Genomic DNA, 18,900 nt, shown 5'->3' on the forward strand with positions numbered 1-18,900 from the left:
AACATTGGGTGTCAGAACATATGATTAGACTTCCCTCTGCTCAATGGAAGCCTAGTTCTTATCTGAGTCTTAAATTGAGTAGTGGTTAAATTGATGAAATAAAGTTTTTAGATACAGAAGATAAGAATTAATGTGAACATAAATAGTCAAATATAGGGATATTAGAGAAAAGCAATATGACAATATTTAGTTTCATGGTGCTTTTTTGAGTTAAGTCTTATAAAAGAATTCATTGAATTTACCATATGATGTGATAATAATAGCCGCTAATACTTGAAGGCTTTGTTGTAGAAAGCATCTTATGTATGTAGTTATCCTTGGGTATATATGGGGGATTGGTTCCAGGAACCCCTGCCTATAATAAAATCTGAGGATGCTAACGTCCTTTATATAAAATTGCATAGTGTATGCATATAACCTCAGGTATACAGTCAGTCATTGCTAGACAGCATAGACAGGAACTGGTTCTAGAAATGCATCGACATACAATTTCATTGTTGTGTGAACATCATAGAAGGTACTTAGACAAACTAAGACAGCTATGACATAACTAAGGACTGTAATCTTATATGCCATCTGTCCTTGACTGAAGCATTGTTATGCAGCACATAACTGTACTTTAAATCATCTCTAAATAACTTTTGATACCTAATACAATGTAAACACTATGTAAATAGTTGTATTGTTTAGGGAATAATGACAAGAAAAAAGTCTGTACATGTTGAGTACAGGCACAGTTTTTTTCTAGAATGTTTTCTGTCCATGGTTGGTTGAATCTGTAGATGTGGAACTATGGATATAGAGCTCCAACTATATTATCTCAAATCTTCAAACTTATCAGTTGATATTATCCCTATATTATTGACAGTAAACTGAGAATCTTAACTTGTTTAAGGTCACACTGCTAGTAAGTAACAGAGCTAGGTTTTAAACTCAGGGAATTTTAACTCCAAGACCCACATACCATCCTATCATGCTACTTTCCTTTTTTTTTTTTTTTTTTAAAGATTTTATTTATTTATTTGAGAGGCAGAGCTATAGACAGTGAGAGGTAGAGACAGACAGAAAGGTCTTCCTTCTGCTGGTTCTACTCCCTAAATGGTCACAACAGCCGGAGCTGCGCTGATCCAAAGCCAGGAGCCTCTTCTGGATCTCCCACACGGTACAGGGGACCAAGCACTTGGGCCATCCTTTACTGCCTTCCCAGACCATAGCAGAGAGCTGGATTGGAAGAGGAGCAGCTGGGACAACTAGAACCAGCGCCTATATGGGATGCTAGCACTGCAGGCAGAGGATTAACCTACTGTGCCACAGCGCTGGCCCCAGCTACTTTCTTTGTAATTCCTCAGTTTTGCCAGTTATACACAAATTATGTTGCATTATATTCCTTTCTGGTAATAAGTAAGGCATGCCTCTTGATATAATAAATTATTGCTAATTGGGTGATGGTTTGTTATATGATTTTTAGTACTATCCTGAGCCTGGAGTCCCTTGTGCTTAGTTTAGTAATCAGTAAAACACAGAAAATTTCTGTTTAAATTCATAAGCAAGTACTGTGTCCTATAGCTACTTATGTTACTTAAGTTGAATCTCAAGAGTAGAACTCTCATTCATTTCTCATTAGAGGTGAGATTACTTTGTTTCTTTCTGAAATTTTTCTCAAATTTAGTGTGAGTGGGATGGACAAACTTCCATTCCAGGGGATCAGACTTGTATAGGAGAGTGAAAGTTTGGAGTGTTTGGCTATAATTTATGAATTGTTCATACTTAGAGAAGAATTAGATGAAAAAGAGATAATATGTGTTAAGCAAATTATTATTAGTATGCTAAATTATTCCTGATCAACTAGAATTAGAACTTACTTTTGCAAGGTATAGTATTTAATGTAATATTTTGTTACAGTGTTTCTTTTTCTCTCTTTTTTAATGTTGTTCAGAAAATTACACTGACTAAATAGTTGATGCCAGAAATCTGTTTCTTTGCCAGGCACTGGAGCTAATGTTTAGGAAAGGCTGTTAAAATATATTGTGGTTAATGTGTTTTATTTTGTATACCCTACTGTTTTACTCTTACTTCATTTTAAATGTTTACATAGATGATATGTTGTAGAACTTTTTACTATAAAAAGCTAAAGAAGTACAAATGACTTAATTGCTTTCATTATCATTTTAGTCTAAGCCAGAAATTCAGTATGCACCACAGTTGGAGCAGGAGCGTACAGATTTGAGAGAATCATCTCTAAGCAAAATGTCCTGTAAGTTTTATTTGAAATAGCTTGCATTAAAACATGAGTAGTGAAATCTGTTGTGGTAGAGTTGGCTGTGTGTGTGTCTTTACAGCAATAGGAAGTGAAAGATAACTTGTGATAGAAGGTGAACAGATCATTTCTAAAACAGTGCTCTCAAGCTTTCATGTGCTTCAGACTCTGAAGAGCTTGTTGAAACACACAGTGCTGGGGCCCACCTCCAGGGTTTCTAATTTCCTGGGTCTGGGAGCAGATCTGAAAATTTGCATTTCTAACAAATCCCACATTTTGCTGATGCTGCTGATTGGGGGACCACACTTTGAAAACCAGCATTCAGAAAACACTTAGTTTGCTTCATGGGATGCCTTGAGTGTAATGAAATATTCTAGTTTCTCCCAATATGTTAAACAGTGAAACTCCTGAGAAGTATGACTTCCTATTCTATTTTAATTTCCATGCCAGAAGTGAATTTTAATTCATAGGAATATAAAATACGAAACTAAAACAGAACTTAGCCTTTAAAATTCACTAACTCATGGCTTATTTTTTATGTTGATTGAATTAACCTGATTGCTTTTGTGGGCGAATGATAATGGCACATAAGGCCAACTTTAATTAGATTAAATTCACCAGGTTTTGTTGCTCAAGACCAAATATAATTAAACAGAAGGTATCATATTGATAAAAATTTGAAAATAATACAGGAACTCCATTATGTGGTAAAATATCCATTTGGTTTTTGATGTGCCAGAGCACTTAGGTACATTATAAGATGTGTCATGTTGTACATACAAAGACAGTTGGCTATCTTGAGATTATATAGATCTAGAAGTAATCATATGAGACTAGCTTTTAGGATATTATAAAACTTTCACCTCATTATTTCAGCAGATCTGCAGATGAGAAGTTCAGAAGCACACAGAAACTATCTTGAAGATGGAGAAAGCGATGGCTTTTTCAGATGCCTCTCTCTGTATGTATTCCTTTATAAATATATAGGAGATAAAATCTGTGTCACAGAGGTACATTCATTTTTATTATCTTAAAATTATATTAGCAGCTCAAAAGTGGAAAAAGGGGCAGACATACAGTATCTGGGTTCAGCACCTGGCTCTGCTCCTAATTCTAGTTTCCTGCTAATGCAGACTCCAGGAGACAGCAGTGATGGCTCAAGTAATTGGATTCCTGCCACGCATGTGGGAGACTTAGGTTGAGTTCCCAGCTAGAACAGGGAGCCAAGAACTCCATCATGGTCTCCCATATGGGTGGCTGTGTCAGAAGCAGAGCAGCCAGGACTCAAACCAGCACTCAGGATATGGATATGGGATGCCAGCATTTCAAGGTGCAGTTTAACCCACTGCACCATACCACTGGCTTCAATGTATTTTAGTGTTGTTCTTCTAAATCTAACATTTTAAAAAATAATGTCAGGAGCTGGCACTGTAGCGCAGTGGATTAATGCCCTGGCCTGAAGCACCAGCATCCCATATGGGCGTGGGTTCAAGACCCAGCTGCTCCACTTCCAATCCAGCTCTCTGCTGTGACCTGGGAAGGCAGTGGAGGATGGCCCAAGTCTTTGGGCCCCTGCACCTGCATGGGAGACCTGGAAGAAGCTCCTGGCTCCTGACTTCGGATCAGCGCAGCTCCGGCCGTTGCGGCCAATTGGGGAGTGAACCAGTGGAATGGAAGACTTTCTCTCTCTCTGCCTCTCCGCCTCTCCTCTCTCCTCTCCCCTTCCCCTCTCCCATCCCCTCCCCTCCTCTCCTCTCCCCTCCGCCATCCCCTCCCCTCCCTTCCCCTCCCCTCCTCTCTCCTCTCCTCTCCTTGTGTAACTCTGACTTTCAAATAAATAAATAAATCTTTAAAAAAAAAAAAATGTCGTCGGGGCCAGCACTGTGGCTTAGCAGGTAAAGCTGCTGCCTATAGTGCTGACAGCCTAAATGGGTCCCAGCTGCTCCACTTCTGATCCAGCTCTCTGCTGTGGCCTGGGGAAACAGTAGAAGATGGCCCAAGTCCTTGGGCCCCTGCATCCACGTGGGAGACCCAGAAGAAGCTCCTGGCTTTGGATTGGCACAGCTCTAGCTGTTGCAGCCAATTGGAGAGTGAGGCAGCGGATGAAAGACGGCTCTCTCTTTGCCTCTCTTTCTCTGTGTAGCTCTGACAAATAAATAAATAAGTCTTAAAAAATAAATAAATAATGTTAAGTGTTAGAGTAGAAAACAACTGATTTTATAACTAGAGATGTTCTTTAGATGTTTCTGTGCATAAGCATGAATTGTTTTAATGATGTCCTACATTTAAATATATTATTTTTTTTAATGCTTTTTCCAGTTAGTGATCTCATTTTACTCTTAGAACATTGCATTGTGATAAGTAGGTGGATGAGAAAGGTGAATGGAGTATCTCCAAAGTTACACCATCTTTTTCAGTTCTAACCCAGCTTTTCTAATTTTACATCTTGTATATGCATGCTGTTCTTCCATGGCTGTCTATTTCTTAAAGGGTCATGATTTTTCCATTATTACATACAAGATTAGCCAGCCATTTAGTGAAATCTTGTCTTTGGACTCTTTCTGCAGTGCCTCTTTTCATTGTACCACATAGCTGTTATGGAGACACCTTCGAAAATTGTGGTCACACTCACTTTTTTCACTGGTCATTTCTTTTTGGACAGTCTTGTGCCAGGCACTGTACTTTGAATTTGAGAACTAGGAGAGCTGATCAGTCTCTGCCTCTGTGGTGTTCTCATGTTTAGCCAGACACGAAAATAATGAGCATCATAATGATGATTGTTACACAGACATACAACACATGTCTTAGATACAGAGTACATGGAGAGCATACCTAAGTCTACTAGAGGTTTCAAGGGAAAGATTTATGGAAGAGGTAGAAATCAGTCTTAAATGATGAGTAGAGATTTTTGCTAACTGTAACTGAAGTCCTTAAACTTTTATTTTAGACATACTGCCTGGCTGAATGTATGAGGTGTATCGCTATGGTATGGTATGAAGGGTCAGGAGAGTCAGAAATTTGTCCAAAGCAGATAGACAGGAACCAGTGAGAAGCAGGAAAGTAATCAGGTGTGTCAAGAAGAGGCCTCTATGTGAAGGGTAGATTGAAGACTAGGTTGGAGAGCTTTGATCACTCAAGCCAGAAATCAAGAGACCGGATCGAGGGCAGTGAAGAAGAACAAGAGTTAAAGCAGGAGGTTGAGAACTGATAGGATCTAGTCATTGTTTAATTGTGAAGGTTGAAGAAGGGGGACTCTAAAATGAGCTCCAGTTTTCAGGCTTAACTTAGTTGCTACAGCAATCCAGAGATCAAATATATCCTCCTCATTTCATGCTAGGTAAATTGCTTAGTATTCATGTTGAGGCTGGAACATATGTAGCAAAGTAGGTATTTTTTCTTCAAAGTAGTTTTTAGTGTATTACCTTTATGAATTGGAATACATAAAGCAAACCATCATGTTCAGTGCACTGTGTCTCCAGTATCCACCCTTTGCTGGGAGGCAAACAGTAACTGCATACTATATCCCCAGCACATCCATGTGTTTGCAAACCAAAGGAATGGCTTCTTGTGAGTGTGAACCTTTTATTGGGCCGAGTTTGATGAGTGGGGATCTGAAAATTAGGGACTTACCTGTGTTACACAGCTTTTCAGAGACTGCTAGATATTAAAAAAAAACAAACTTGAATTTCCTGTTCCTTGAATCTTAATAGGTCAATTATGAAAAAAAACCTCCAGGTACTGACTCTTCCTTGGCCTTCTAACTTAAGATATTTTAATCAAAAGGAAAACGCAACTATCTTTACTGAGATATGCTGCAGTGGTTACAGAATGACTCATAATAGATGTGCTTTTTAAAATTGAAGTTTAATTAAATTGTAGCAAATTAAACACTTGAGATGTTCTAGGAAATTTTGCTTCTAGAATCCTGTTACAAAAAACTTTATAAAACAAATGGTCATTTCATACTTTATTCCATACCTTAACTTGTTGAAATATTGAGTTTTTTTAAAAGTGTTTTATTGTAATATTGATTTTTTCTTAAAGTGGAAGATAATATGTGACTTTTTTTTAAGATTTTATTTATTTATTTGAAAGTCAGAGTTACACAGAGAGAGAGAGAGAGAGAGGTCTTCCATCTGCAGGTTCACTCTCCAGTTGGCCGCAATGGCCAGAGCTGCGCCGATCCGAAGCCAGGAGCTTCTTCTGGGTCTCCCACACAGGTGCAGGGGTCCAAGGACTTGGGCTATCTTCTACTGCTTTCCCAGGCCATAGCAGAGAGCTGGATCGGAAGTGGAGCAGCTGGGTCTTGAACTGGTGCCCATATGGGATGCCGGCACTGCAGGCGGCAGCTTTACCCACTGCACCACAGCGCCCCAATATGTGACATTTTGTATAACAGTTCAATTTACGGAACACTTTTATTTGCCTTATCTCATTAGTAATTAGAAATACTCTTGACAATAGTTTAGTTTAATTTTATATATTTAGCAGAAAATCAGTATGTCTGATTTTATTATTTTAAAAATGACATAGCTGGGGTCAGCGGGTTAAGCCACCACCTGCAACCCCAGCATCCCATGTGAGCGCCGGTTCTAGTGATTTAGCCCCCTGCTAATGCACCTAGGAAAGCAGCGCAAGACAGCTCAAGTGATTAGGCCCCTGCATCCACATGGGAGACCTGGAAAAAGCTCCTGGCTTCAGCCTAGCTATTGTGGTTATTTGGGGAGTGAACCAGTGGATGAAAAATAAATCTTAAAAAAATAAAAAGATATAGCCATAGCCATGTTACAGAAACTTTGGAAATAGAGGAAAGAATCATAGCACCCTGGCCAGCACCGCGGCTCACTAGGCTAATCCTCCGCCTTGCAGCGCTGGCACACCGGGTTCTAGTCCCGGTCGGGGCGCCGGATTCTGTCCCGGTTGCCCCTCTTCCAGGCCAGCTCTCTGCTGTGGCCAGGGAGTGCAGTGGAGGATGGCCCAAGTGCTTGGGTCCTGCACCCCATGGGAGACCAGGATAAGTACCTGGCTCCTGCCATCAGATCAGCGAGGTGCACTGGCCACGGCGGCCATTGGAGGGTGAACCAACAGCAAAAGGAAGACCTTTCTCTTTCTCTCTCTCTCTCTCTCTCTCTCTCTCTCACTTTCTCACTGTCCACTCTGCCTGACCAAAAAAAAAAAAAAGAATCATAACACCCTAATATAGTAGCTGTTATCATAATATTTCCTTCTATAAGAATGTTTTTAAATAGTTTTAAAGGTAGTACAGAATTTTTTTTTTTTTTTTTTTTTTTTTTTTTTTTTTTTTTGACAGGCAGAGTGGACAGTGAGAGAGAGAGACAGAGAGAGAAAGGTCTTCCTTTTTGCCGTTGGTTCACCCTCCAATGGCCGCCACTGCAGCCGGCGCACCGCGCTGATCCTGGCAGGAGCCAGGAGCCAGGTGCTTTTCCTGGTCTCCCATGGGGTGCAGGGCCCAAGCACCTGGGCCATCCTCCACTGCACTCCCTGGCCATAGCAGAGAGCTGGCCTGGAAGAGGGGCAACCGGGACAGAATCCGGCGCCCCAACCGGGACTCGAACCCGGTGTGCCGGCGCCGCAAGGTGGAGGATTAGCCTATTGAGCCACGGCGCCGGCTCTAGTACAGAATTTTTTAATTGTGTTATTAGACTAAGTAGGTAACATTGATTGTCTTTAGTTAAATTAAGAGCCTCCTAGTTTTTACATTATGAAATTTTGAGCCACTGTCTTGATTTTTTTTTTTTCCCAGTAACTCCGGGTGGATTTTAACCACAACTCTTGTCCTCTCGGTGATGGTACTGCTCTGGATCTGCTGTGCAACTGTTGCCACAGCTGTGGAGCAGTATGTTCCCTCTGAGGTAAGTTTAATTCTGGCCCTTGGGCCACTCAGACACTGACTTTTAAATGCCTTATTTACTTAACTAGAAAAACAAGGCCTTTCTGCCAGTAGAATAAGAGAGGATTTGAGGATTCTAATTTGGTTGGATTGGCACATGTGAAAATTAGCAGGTATGCAGTACAAGAATCTCTGGTCACATTTTTTTGTGATGCTGGCTGCCAGAGTTGATGTAATGTCTTGGTTCTCCAAGACTGAAGGAACCTGGTGGTATCCATTTCTGAGATGGTATTTTGGAGAGAAGACTTGTAGAACCACTTAAAATCTGAAATTAGTGGCCACAAATGTAAGGGGTATTTGCTGGTTTAGAAGCATCAAGGGATCCGGGGTGCTGTGGCATAGTGTCTAAAACTACTGCCAACTGCAGTGCCAGCATCTCATATGGGTGCTGTTTTAAATAATGTTTTTAAATGAAGTTTTTTGTTTGTTTGTTTGTTTTTTTGTTTTTTTTTGACAGGTAGAGTTATAGACAGTGAGAGGGAGAGACAGAGAGAAAGGTCTTCCTTCCATTGGTTCACCCCTCCAAATGGCCGCTACAGCCAGAGCTATGCCGATCCAAAGCTAGGAGCCAGGTGCTTCTTCCTGGTCTCCCATGCGGTGCAGGTGCCCAAGCACTTGAGCCATCCTCCACTGCCTTCCCAGGCCACAGCAGAGAGCTGGACTGGAAGAGGAGCAACCAAGACTAGAACCTGGCGCCCATATGGGATTCCAGCACCAAGGGCGGAGGATTAGCCAAGTGAGCCACGGCACTGACCCCATTAAATAAAGTTTTAAATAATGGCGCTCTTGACCTGAACTTTGAAGAATGAGTAGTGAGGTTCAGATTAGCAGAGAGGAAGGTGGACAGTTTTCCAAGGTACAGACAAGAAAGAATAAGCTGTTAGGGAAGTTAAAAGGCTTACTTTAGGAAATTAAACCAAATGGATACAGTTGGACTGGATTAGGAGAACTTTGAATTGTGGAAGTTACAGAGAATAGGTAAATTTCTGCAGAATTCCTTTGTTTATGATATGAATGTATTGGTAAAATTATCTTGTTACATTTATTTAATATGTTCCCTAGTGTCCATATTTCAGTCACTTTATTATTCCTGATAAAACTGAAATTATATGTATCTTAATGTAGGATTGTTTTTATCTATTACTTTGTTGAGCTGCTTCTTGTAGTCCCAACTCTTATGGCAACAAACATATAGTAAAACATCTTTGTTAACCACCTCCCAAACCTGTGCCATTTTATTCCCTTTCTTCTATCCCTATTTTTTCTCCTTATTCCTAAGATGCCCCTTGTGGGGTGGGGGAGAAGACACACATAGACTTTGGTCTGGCTATTGCCAGGAAAGACTTATGGGGGGTGGTAGGGCTTCCACTGTAATTTGCCTGAATTCACTGCAACCTGGATTCTGTCCCCAAACTTACCATTGGGCACTGTTTAAGTATTTTGTGTAAATTGGTTCATTTAGTCTTCACAGAAATCTGTTACCTATCTTCATTTGCCAGATGGGAGAACTACAAGGAAGAGTTTATAATTACACCAGCGAGTAGTAGAACTGGGACATGGACTCTAAGTTAGTCTAAGTTAGTCTGACTGAAAAGTGTTTGCTCTGAAGTCCCATTAGTTAGCCTGCAATTATAGTTATGTGCTTCTTACCAGAAGCTGATACTCTACTGCCTTCCTTGACACTAGGAAGACACACAGCTGTGGGACCATGTGGCTCATGTTTTTGAGCCAGCATGTGCAAACTCTGTTATCTGACATCTTCTTGGATGGCAAGTTCCTGTCTCCTGTCTTGACTCAGGGAAGAGACCCCCTCTTCAGGTGGTGGTCACACTTACAGTGCCTCTCATGGTGGTTATGGTTACATCTTGTAGACCTGGAAATGCTTTCTGCCTTTTCAGATGATTCTTGATCTTTCTCTTTCTTTTAGATACATCTTTGCTGTGATGAGTTTTGTTTTAATTATATAACTTTGATTCTGTGACAAATTTTCTCCCCTTATTTCTGATTTCCATATATGGAAATATACGTCCCCCAGACCCTGGTGATCATAAATCATGAACATCCACAGCACACCTGGGGGTCTGTTGGTTGCTATTACATTCTTTCCACATATCATTCACAAGGGTGTTACTCTCCTGTCCTTCTGTAGAACTCTTTTCTTCCTACCCTTATCAATTAAAATTGTGGCTGTGCCTCAGAGGACCTATATTTTTCTAAGGGCATGCATTTTTTTAAGTATTTTTTAATTATTTATTTATTTACTTGAAAAGCAGAGTTACAGAGAGAGGGAGAGATCTTCCATCTGCTGGTTCATTCCCCATATGGCCACAATGGGTGGAGCTGAGTAAATCCCAAAGCCAGGAGCCAGGAGCCAGGAGCTTCTTCTGGGTCTCATGTGGGTGCAGGGGCCCAAGCACTTGGACCATCTTCTGCTTTTCCAGGTACATTAGCAGTAAGTTGGATTGGAAGTGGAGCAGCCAAGACTTGAAGTGCCCATATGGGATGATGGCGACACAGGCAGTGGCTTTACCCACTGCACCACGGTGCCAGCCCCTGAGGATGCATTTTCCAGACAGCTGTGGAAAACAGTCAGTTAGATATACTACTTTTAGACTTAGTATTTTACGTATACTTTGTATAATAAAACATTATTATATTTATTTATTTGTAAGAGTTACAGTGAGAGAGGCAAAGACAGAGACATCTTTCCATCCACTGGTTCACTTCCCAGATGACTGCAATGGCCAGTGCTGGGCCAAGCCAAAGCCAGGAGCAGCTTCTTGGTCTCCCATGTGGGTGGCAGCAGCATAAATACTTGGGCCATCTTCCACTGCTTTTCCCAGGCCATTAGCACGGAGCTGGATCAGAAGTGGAGCAGCCAGGATGTCAACTAGCACCCATATGGGATGCCAGTGCTGCAGGCAGTGGCTTTATCCACTAGGCCACAACACTGGTCCCCAAAATATTATATATTTAATATAGAAACTTACAAGGTCCATATAAAAAGGTGGAAAAAGTATTATTCAGTGAGTCATCTAGAGCTTTACTTAGTGTTTACATTTTAGTGGATTTCTTTTCAGGATAAGCAATTTATAGTACATATTAATATCTTATTTCCCTTTTTAGATTATTATAGTATAAATATTTCAGTCTTTTTTGGTATTTTCTCCTTTGTTCACTGTACAAAGAAATTAGAATTTTTTTATAAAAAGATTTATTTATTTATTTGAAAGTCAGAGTTACACAGAGAGAGGAGAGGCAGAGAGAGGTCTTCCATCCGCTGGTTCACTCCCTAGTTGGCTACAAAGGCAGGAGCTGCGCTGATCTGAAGCCAGGAGCCAGAAGCCCGGAGCCCCAAGCCCCCTCGGGGTCTCCCACGCGGGTGCAGGGGCCCAAGGACTTGGGCCATCCTCTACTGCCTTCCCAGGCCATAGCAGAGAGCTGGATGGGAAGTGGAACAGCCAGGTCTCAAACCGGTGCCCATATGGGATGCTGACACTTCAAGCCAGGGCATTAAGCTTCTGTGCCACAGCGCCGGCCCCAGAAGTTAGAATTTTGTGCTAGGAAAGTTACTCTTGGGGCCAGCATTGTGGTATAGCCAGTTAAGCCGATGCCTGCAATGCTGGCATCCCATATGAGTGCTGGTTGGAGTCCCAGCTGCTCCCCTTGTTTTTTCTTTTTTTTTTTTTTTTTTTAAGATTTCTTTATTTGAAAGGTAGAGTTGCAGAAATACAAGAGTCACAGAGAGAGAGAGAGAGATCTTAAATCCACTAGTTTATTCTCCAAATGGCCACAACAGCCAGGCTGAAGCCAGGAGCTGCCTCCAGGTCTCCCACGTGGGTGCAGGGGCCCAGGTCCCTGGTCCATCCTCCACTGCTTTTCCAGGCATGCCAGCAGGGAGCTGGATTGGAATTGGAGTAATTGAGACTCGAACCAGTTCCCACATGGGATGCCGGCACCATAGCTTAATCTGCTGAGCCACAGTGCCTGCCCCTGCTCCACTTCTGATCCAGCTCTCAGCTAATGCGCCTGGGAAAACAGTGGAAGGCCGCAATGCTTGGGCCCTGCCACCCACATGGAGATCTAGGTAGAGTTCTTGGCTCCTGATTTCTGCCATTGGAGCCACTGGGGAGTGAGCCACTGGATGGAAGGTCTCTCCCTTTCTCTCTCTCCTCTGTCTGTATCTCTGCCTTTCAAATAAATAAATCTTTAAAAAAGAAAAATTTCCTCATGGGCAGGCATTGTGACACAGTAGGTTAAGCCTCTGCTTGGTACTCTTAGATCCCATATTGGAGTGCTAGTTTTGTGTCCCCAAACCTTCACTTCGGATCCAACTTCCTGCTAATGTGCATTCTGGGAGGCAGCAAATAATGGCTCAAATGTTTGGGCAGCTGCCACCCACATGAGAAACCCAAGTGGAATTCTGCGTCCTGGCTTTAGCCTGGCCCAGTTCTAGCTGTTGCAGTCATATGAGGAGCGAACCAGCAGTTGAAAGATCGCTCTTACTCTGTTGCTCTGCCGTTCAGGTAGATGAAAATAAGTGCTTTTTTTTTTTTTTTTTAATTTTTTTTAAAGTTACTCAGATTTTCTTGGCCAGAAGTCACCTTTTTAAAAAATAATGTTTTTGGCCGGTGCCGCGGCTCACTAGGCTAATCCTCCGCCTGCGGCGCTGGCACACCGGGTTCTAGTCCCAGTTGGGGCGCCGGATTCTGTCCCGGTTGCCCCTCTTCCAGGCCAGCTCTCTGCTGTGGCCCGGGAGTGCAGTGGAGGATGGCCCAGATGCTTGGGCCCTGCACCCGCATGGGAGACCAGGAGAAGCACCTGGCTCCTGGCTCCTGCCATCGGATCAGCGCGGTGCGCCGGCCGCAGCGCACCGGCCGCGGCGGCCATTGGAGGGTGAACCAACGGCAAAGGAAGACCTTTCTCTCTGTCTCTCTCTCTCACTGTCCACTCTGCCTGTTAAAAAAATAATAATAGGCCGGCGCCGTGGCTCAATAGGCTAATCCTCCACCTTGCGGCGCCGGCACACCGGGTTCTAGTCCCGGTCGGGGCACCGGATTCTGTCCCGGTTGCCCCTCTTCCAGGCCAGCTCTCTGCTATGGCCAGGGAGTGCAATGGAGGATGGCCCAGGTGCTTGGGCCCTGCACCCCATGGGAGACCAGGAAAAAGCACCTGGATCCTGGCTCCTGCCATCGGATCAGCGCGGTGCGCCGGCTGCAGCGGCGGCCATTGGAGGGTGAACCAACGGCAAAAGGAAGACCTTTCTCTCTGTCTCTCTCTCTCACTGTCCACTCTGCCTGTCAAAAATAATAATAATAATAATAATAATGTTTTTTTACTTGAAAGAAAAAAACAGATGGGATATGGGTGTCCCAAAAAATGTCTTAACTGCTGTGGCAGATACCTATTCCAAAAGTCACCTATTTAAAATCTTCATGAAGCTTTTTCATGGGCTTTGTTGTTGGAACATGAGTTATTTTCCATCCATAGTAATACAAGACTCCATTTTAAGTTTGGTAAGTTTGATAAGCCCTGGGGACAGCACTGTGGCATAGCAGGTTAAACCTCCTCCTGTGCTGGCATCCTATATGGGTGCTGCTTTGAGACACAGCTGCTCCGCTTCCTATCCAGCTCCCTGCTAATGTGCATGGGAAAGCAGTGGAAGATGCCCCAAGTGCTTGGGTCCCTCCACCCATGTGGGACCCAAAAGAAGCTTTGAGCTCCTGGCTTTGGCCTGGCCCAGCCTTGGCCATTGCTGCCATTTGGGGAGTGAACCAGCAGATGAAAGATTCGTTCTCTCTCTCTAACTCTCTAACTCCGCCTTTCAAGTAAATAAAAAAAAAAAAAAAATTAAGTTTCTATAAGATAGCTCATCCATGAGCAGTGTTACTTGTGGGTTTTTTTATGTTATGTAGAAATATGATCCTGGGGTGTTTGTGCTGCCCTTGGCTCACAAGTTTCCTTTTAAATCACCATAAACAAAGCTTAAAATGGTAGGGATAGGCCGGCACCGCTGCTCAATAGGCTAATCCTCTGCCTGCAGCGCCGGCACACTGGGTTCTAGTCCCAGTTGGGGCGCCGGATTCTGTCCCGGTTGCTCCTCTTCCAGTCCAGCTCTCTGCTGTGGCCCGGGAAGGCAGTGGAGGATGGCCCAGGTGCTTGGGCCCTGCACCCGCATGGGAGACAGGAGAAGCACCTGGCTCCTGCCTTCGGATCATCGTGGTGCGCTGGCTGCAGCAGCCATTGGAGGGTGAACCAACGGTAAAGGAAGACCTTTCTCTCTCTCTCTCTCTCACTGTCCACTCTGCCTGTCCAAAAAAAAAAAAAAAAGGTAGGGATAAAGGTCAGAAATGTGATCTTAGAAATTGAAGAGCTGCTTTGTGTTTTTTCTTATTTAGGAAATCACTGAAATAATTTGTTAATACACTTGACAAGTAGTACATATTCATCGTGTATGATTTGATTGTAAGGGCCAGAAGGAGGTAGCCAGCCAGGAATTCCATTTCCTTGGTTGATCTTTTTTTTTTTTTTTTTTTTTTTTTTTGGTCCTTGGTTGATTTTAAAGTAGTGAGATTTGAGTGACTTACAAATTTTTTTTATCTTTTCTCCACTTTTTTCTTATTTCTTTTTTCACATTTATGTTGTCATTTTTTAAGCCTCATGGGATGAAGCTTTCTCTTGTCGAAGTGTCTGTTTAAGGTTATTCAGTTTGGTGGTGGTCTGTCAGGCAGGACCTTGCAGGAGAACTGCATTCAGCAGTGTTAGCTGCTCTTCCTAGAGGTCAGGCAGCAACAGAGGGTAATGGCAGGGCGCCGACCTCGTGCCGCCTCACTACCTGCGTGCTCCCTTCTGGCTGTTTCTGGAAGAGCAGAGCAGCATTCTGAGTTATTTGTCAAGACCACAATCACCTGATGGCATTCGGTCTGTTAAGGGATAAGAGGACTCCTAATACCTACCATACATGTTAGTAAATCACACACAGTTATGCCTGATACCATTCATGTTAGTAAATCACTCACAGTTATGGATAACAAAAGTACCCTTTTCAAGGAATTGGCGCTACAATGAAGAATAAGACCAAGAACCTTCCTCTTTAGAAGCTTCAAGTCTCATAACAGAGTTAGACAATCAGGAAACAATGTAAGTGCTGCCACTTAATCCAGGTTCTGTTAAGCAACTGAGTTTTGGGGGCTAGCATTCGGTGTAACGCTGAAGACTGTGTTTGTGATGCCCACATCCAAGAGAGGAGTTCTTGGGTTCAATACCAGGCCCTGCTCTCGATTCCAGCTTCCTGCTGACTGCGCCCTGGGAGGCAGCAGATGATGACTCAAGTATTTGGGTCCCTGCTACCCACATAGGAGACCTAGATGGAACTCCTGGCTCCTGGCTTCAGCTTCACCCGGTCCCAGCTCTTGAGGGTCTTTGGGGAGTAAACCAGTTTGGATGGAAGATCTTTCTCTCTCTGCCTTTAAAGTAAATAAAATAAATAAGACTTTTTTTTTAAAAGGATTTATTTATTTACTTGAAAAGGCAGAGTTTACAGAAAGAGGAGAGAAAGAGAGAGCTTCCATCTACTAGTTCATTCCCCAAATGGCTGCAGTGGCTGGATCTGGTCTGATCTGAAGCCGGCAGCCAGGAGCTTCTTCTGGGTCTCCTATGTGGGTGCAGGGGCTCTACTACTTGGGCCACCTTTCACTGCTTTCCCAGGCACATTAGCAGGGAGCTGGATCAGAAGTAGAAGAGCCAGAACTTGAACCATTGCAGACCGCAGCTTTACCCGCTACACCACAGCACCAGCCCCAAAACGTAAGAAATTTTAAGAAATTGTGGCCAGCGCTGTGGCTCACTAGGCTAATCCTCCGCCTGTGGCACCGGCACACCGGGTTCTAGTCCCGGTCAGGGTGCCGGATTCTGTTCCAGTTGCCCCTCTTCCAGGCCAGCTCTCTGCTGTGGCCCGGGAAGGCAGTGGAGGATGGCCCAATTGTGTGGGCCCTGCACCCGCATGGGAGACCAGGAGAAGCTCCTGGCTCCTGGCTTCAGATCAGCGCGGTGCGCCGGTCGCAGCGCGCCAGCCATGGCGGCCATTGGAGGGTGAACCAACGGCAAAAAGGAAGACCTTTCTTTCTGTCTCTCTCACTATCTACTCTGCCTGTCAAAAAATTAAAGAAATTTTAAGAAACTGAGTTTCAGAGAAAGAGGTTAAGTAACTTATCTAAGCCCAAAACCTAGCTGGTGACAGAACTAGGCCTAAAGCCCACACACATATTTACTTAGTAAATTTATATTTTTTAACTTTTCGGAGTAGTGCAGACATATGGCATAAAATTAAGTCTTTTTCTTCCTCAATACTTTAGGTAAACTGCAGTCAATAGTTTTTTAAAAATTCTCCAGTTGTCATTTTTTAGTTTTATCATTTTTTATTTTATCAACTTTAGACATTATCTAGTGTATCTTCCTACTGAGGGATGGGAAATATAGTTCCCTTATGCTGTCTTCTACCTCACCTTTCTCTCTTTACTCTCTGATTTTTGTAATAGATACTGTTATTTTGTGTACTTTTCATGATTGCTTTGTAAAATAATCCTTGCTACCTTTTCTTCCCCCCTTTTCCTGTACTTCTTTCCATTTTCATTGGGTATTATAACTCTCAACAATAAAATAAATACTGTATATTTACTTCCATGCTTTTTAGGTTAATTTGAAAAATTAAAATGTATTAGGCAGTAGTTTTCATACTGTGACTATGTGAATACTTAACAGTAGGACCAAATACTATGATTAGTGATTAGAGACATGTTAAAAAAAAAAAAAATATATATATATATATATATGTATGTATGGGGGGCCAGTGCTGTAGCCTAGCAGGTAAAGCTGCTGTCTATAGTGCCAGCATCCCATATGGGTGCTGGTTCAAGTCCTGGCTGCTCCACTTCCAATCCTGCTCTCTGCTATGGTCTGAGAAAACAGTAGAAGATGGCCTAAGTCCTTAGGCCCTTGCACCCACGTGGGAGACTTGGAAGCCTCTAGGCTCCTGCTTCATATCGGCCCAGCTCCAGCCATTGCAACCATTTGGGGAGTGGACCAGCAGTTGGACCACCTCTCTCTCGCTCTCTCTCTCTTTCTCTCTCTGCCTCTGTCTGTCTATAACTCTGGCTTTCAAATAAATTTTTAATATATATATATATATATATGCCTGAATTCTTTAAAGTTTTCCCAGGAGAATGTTCCAAATACCTCCACTTAATGGATCTGTTTGTTTTGTTGTACCTTTCTTCCCATTTTCTAAATCATCTCAACTGTTGCTGTTTCTTGTATTCTGTGTTGTTTTCTTTCAAATATTTTGCTGGAATAGCGTCTTAATTTTTTTCATAAAGAATGCTTGGGTGGTAAACTTCTTAACACTTCTGAAAAGATACCTTATTGTATTATTGTGTCTGATTGATAATAAATCCTTTTACTATTAGTAAGAAAGCTAAGATCTTAAAGGACTTGATCACTTAAGATATTCAGCAGACACCGAGAATCAACGCATATGAACTTGGGAGCATTCCTGGGCCACCTTGCTCCCTGCAGACTTGAGATTAACCATCCCACATAGAAAAAAGAAAAAAAAAATTTTTTTGAAGACTTGATTGAAAAGATTTTAATTATCCACATTACTAATGGACTTTGTTTTTCATTTGCAGAAGCTGAGTATTTATGGTGACTTGGAGTTTGTGAATGAACAAAAGCTAAACCGATACCCAGCCTCTTCTCTTGTGCTTATTAAATCTAAAACTGAAGATCATGAAGAAGCAGGGCCTCTGCCTACAAAAGTCAATCTTGCTCATTCAGAAATCTAAGCTTCTTTTTTTAAGAACAGCGTGATAGACATCTAAGTTTCCATTCCTCATAGAGCTTTTTGAAATGGTTCCATTGGATATAGGCCTTAAGAAATCAATATACAATGCAAATAAAGTTACCCAAATCCATGAAGACTGTATTTGCTGTAACTTTACCTGTATTTTTTTTCTAGTAATTTAAAAAATGGATGTTTGGGATTATATTTTTATTTTACTAATATCTGTAGCTACTTTAATTGTTATTGGCATTAGTATTTTTCCCTTTCTTCGTCAAATTCTATGAGCTGATCATTGTTCTTCCCTACCTCCTACCATGATACTGTCAATTTTACCTTACTCCATAAGCTGAATACTTAGTAGGATGTAGTGCTTCTGCTCAGAAATGGCCCCTGAGCCGTAACTTTAAATTTAGCAGGAAATGCCCTTTAATGACACTACATTTTCAGTTGTATTGAACTGAAATCATTAAAATTTTATTTGAATAATTATGTGCTGAAATCTGAGTATCTGATTTTTCTGGTCTTTCTTCCTACCCTTACCCAACTCAGAAAACATTTAAAATGGTCTGTGTTTATTGCTGTTTAATACAATAAATATAGGGGTACATGCTGAAGCAAAAATGAGCCTCTTGACAATACATACTATGTTATTTTGCACAAGCTATAAGTTTTTGTTGAATGAATCCTTCCAAAGGACTGTTTTTCCTCTATTAGATAGCATCAGATTCAAGGTAAAGATATTTTCAGAGAAAACTCTTCATTCTGATGGTAAGAGACTTCTTTGATTTAGAATTACATATAGATTTCACTTGGCAAAAACTGTTAACTACCACTCCTTTACCTGTGCAGATTTAAACATAAAAATGATTCCACATAACACCAGAATCTTGC

The 18,900-nt window shown here is 42.2% G+C and overlaps 1 protein-coding gene across 2 annotated transcripts in view; it reads left to right on the forward strand.

Annotated features, from left to right (window-relative positions):
* TMEM59 (transmembrane protein 59) overlaps positions 1-18,513 on the forward strand; it is a 28,140-nt gene extending 9,627 nt beyond the window's left edge. The window contains exons 5-8 of one of the 2 annotated variants that reach the window (XM_008265217.4): positions 2,173-2,254; positions 3,134-3,218; positions 8,022-8,130; positions 17,855-18,513. In XM_008265217.4, the coding sequence (XP_008263439.3) occupies positions 2,173-2,254; positions 3,134-3,218; positions 8,022-8,130; positions 17,855-18,010 (432 nt within the window). In that variant the 3' untranslated portion in view covers positions 18,011-18,513. The remainder of the gene's footprint in view (positions 1-2,172; positions 2,255-3,133; positions 3,219-8,021; positions 8,131-17,854) is intronic. The other variant, XM_002715081.5, reaches the window with a different exon arrangement.
* Positions 18,514-18,900: the final 387 nt, after the last annotated feature.

Source organism: Oryctolagus cuniculus, chromosome 7 (genome assembly GCF_964237555.1).
Source record: "Oryctolagus cuniculus chromosome 7, mOryCun1.1, whole genome shotgun sequence".
Taxonomy (NCBI): domain Eukaryota; kingdom Metazoa; phylum Chordata; class Mammalia; order Lagomorpha; family Leporidae; genus Oryctolagus; species Oryctolagus cuniculus.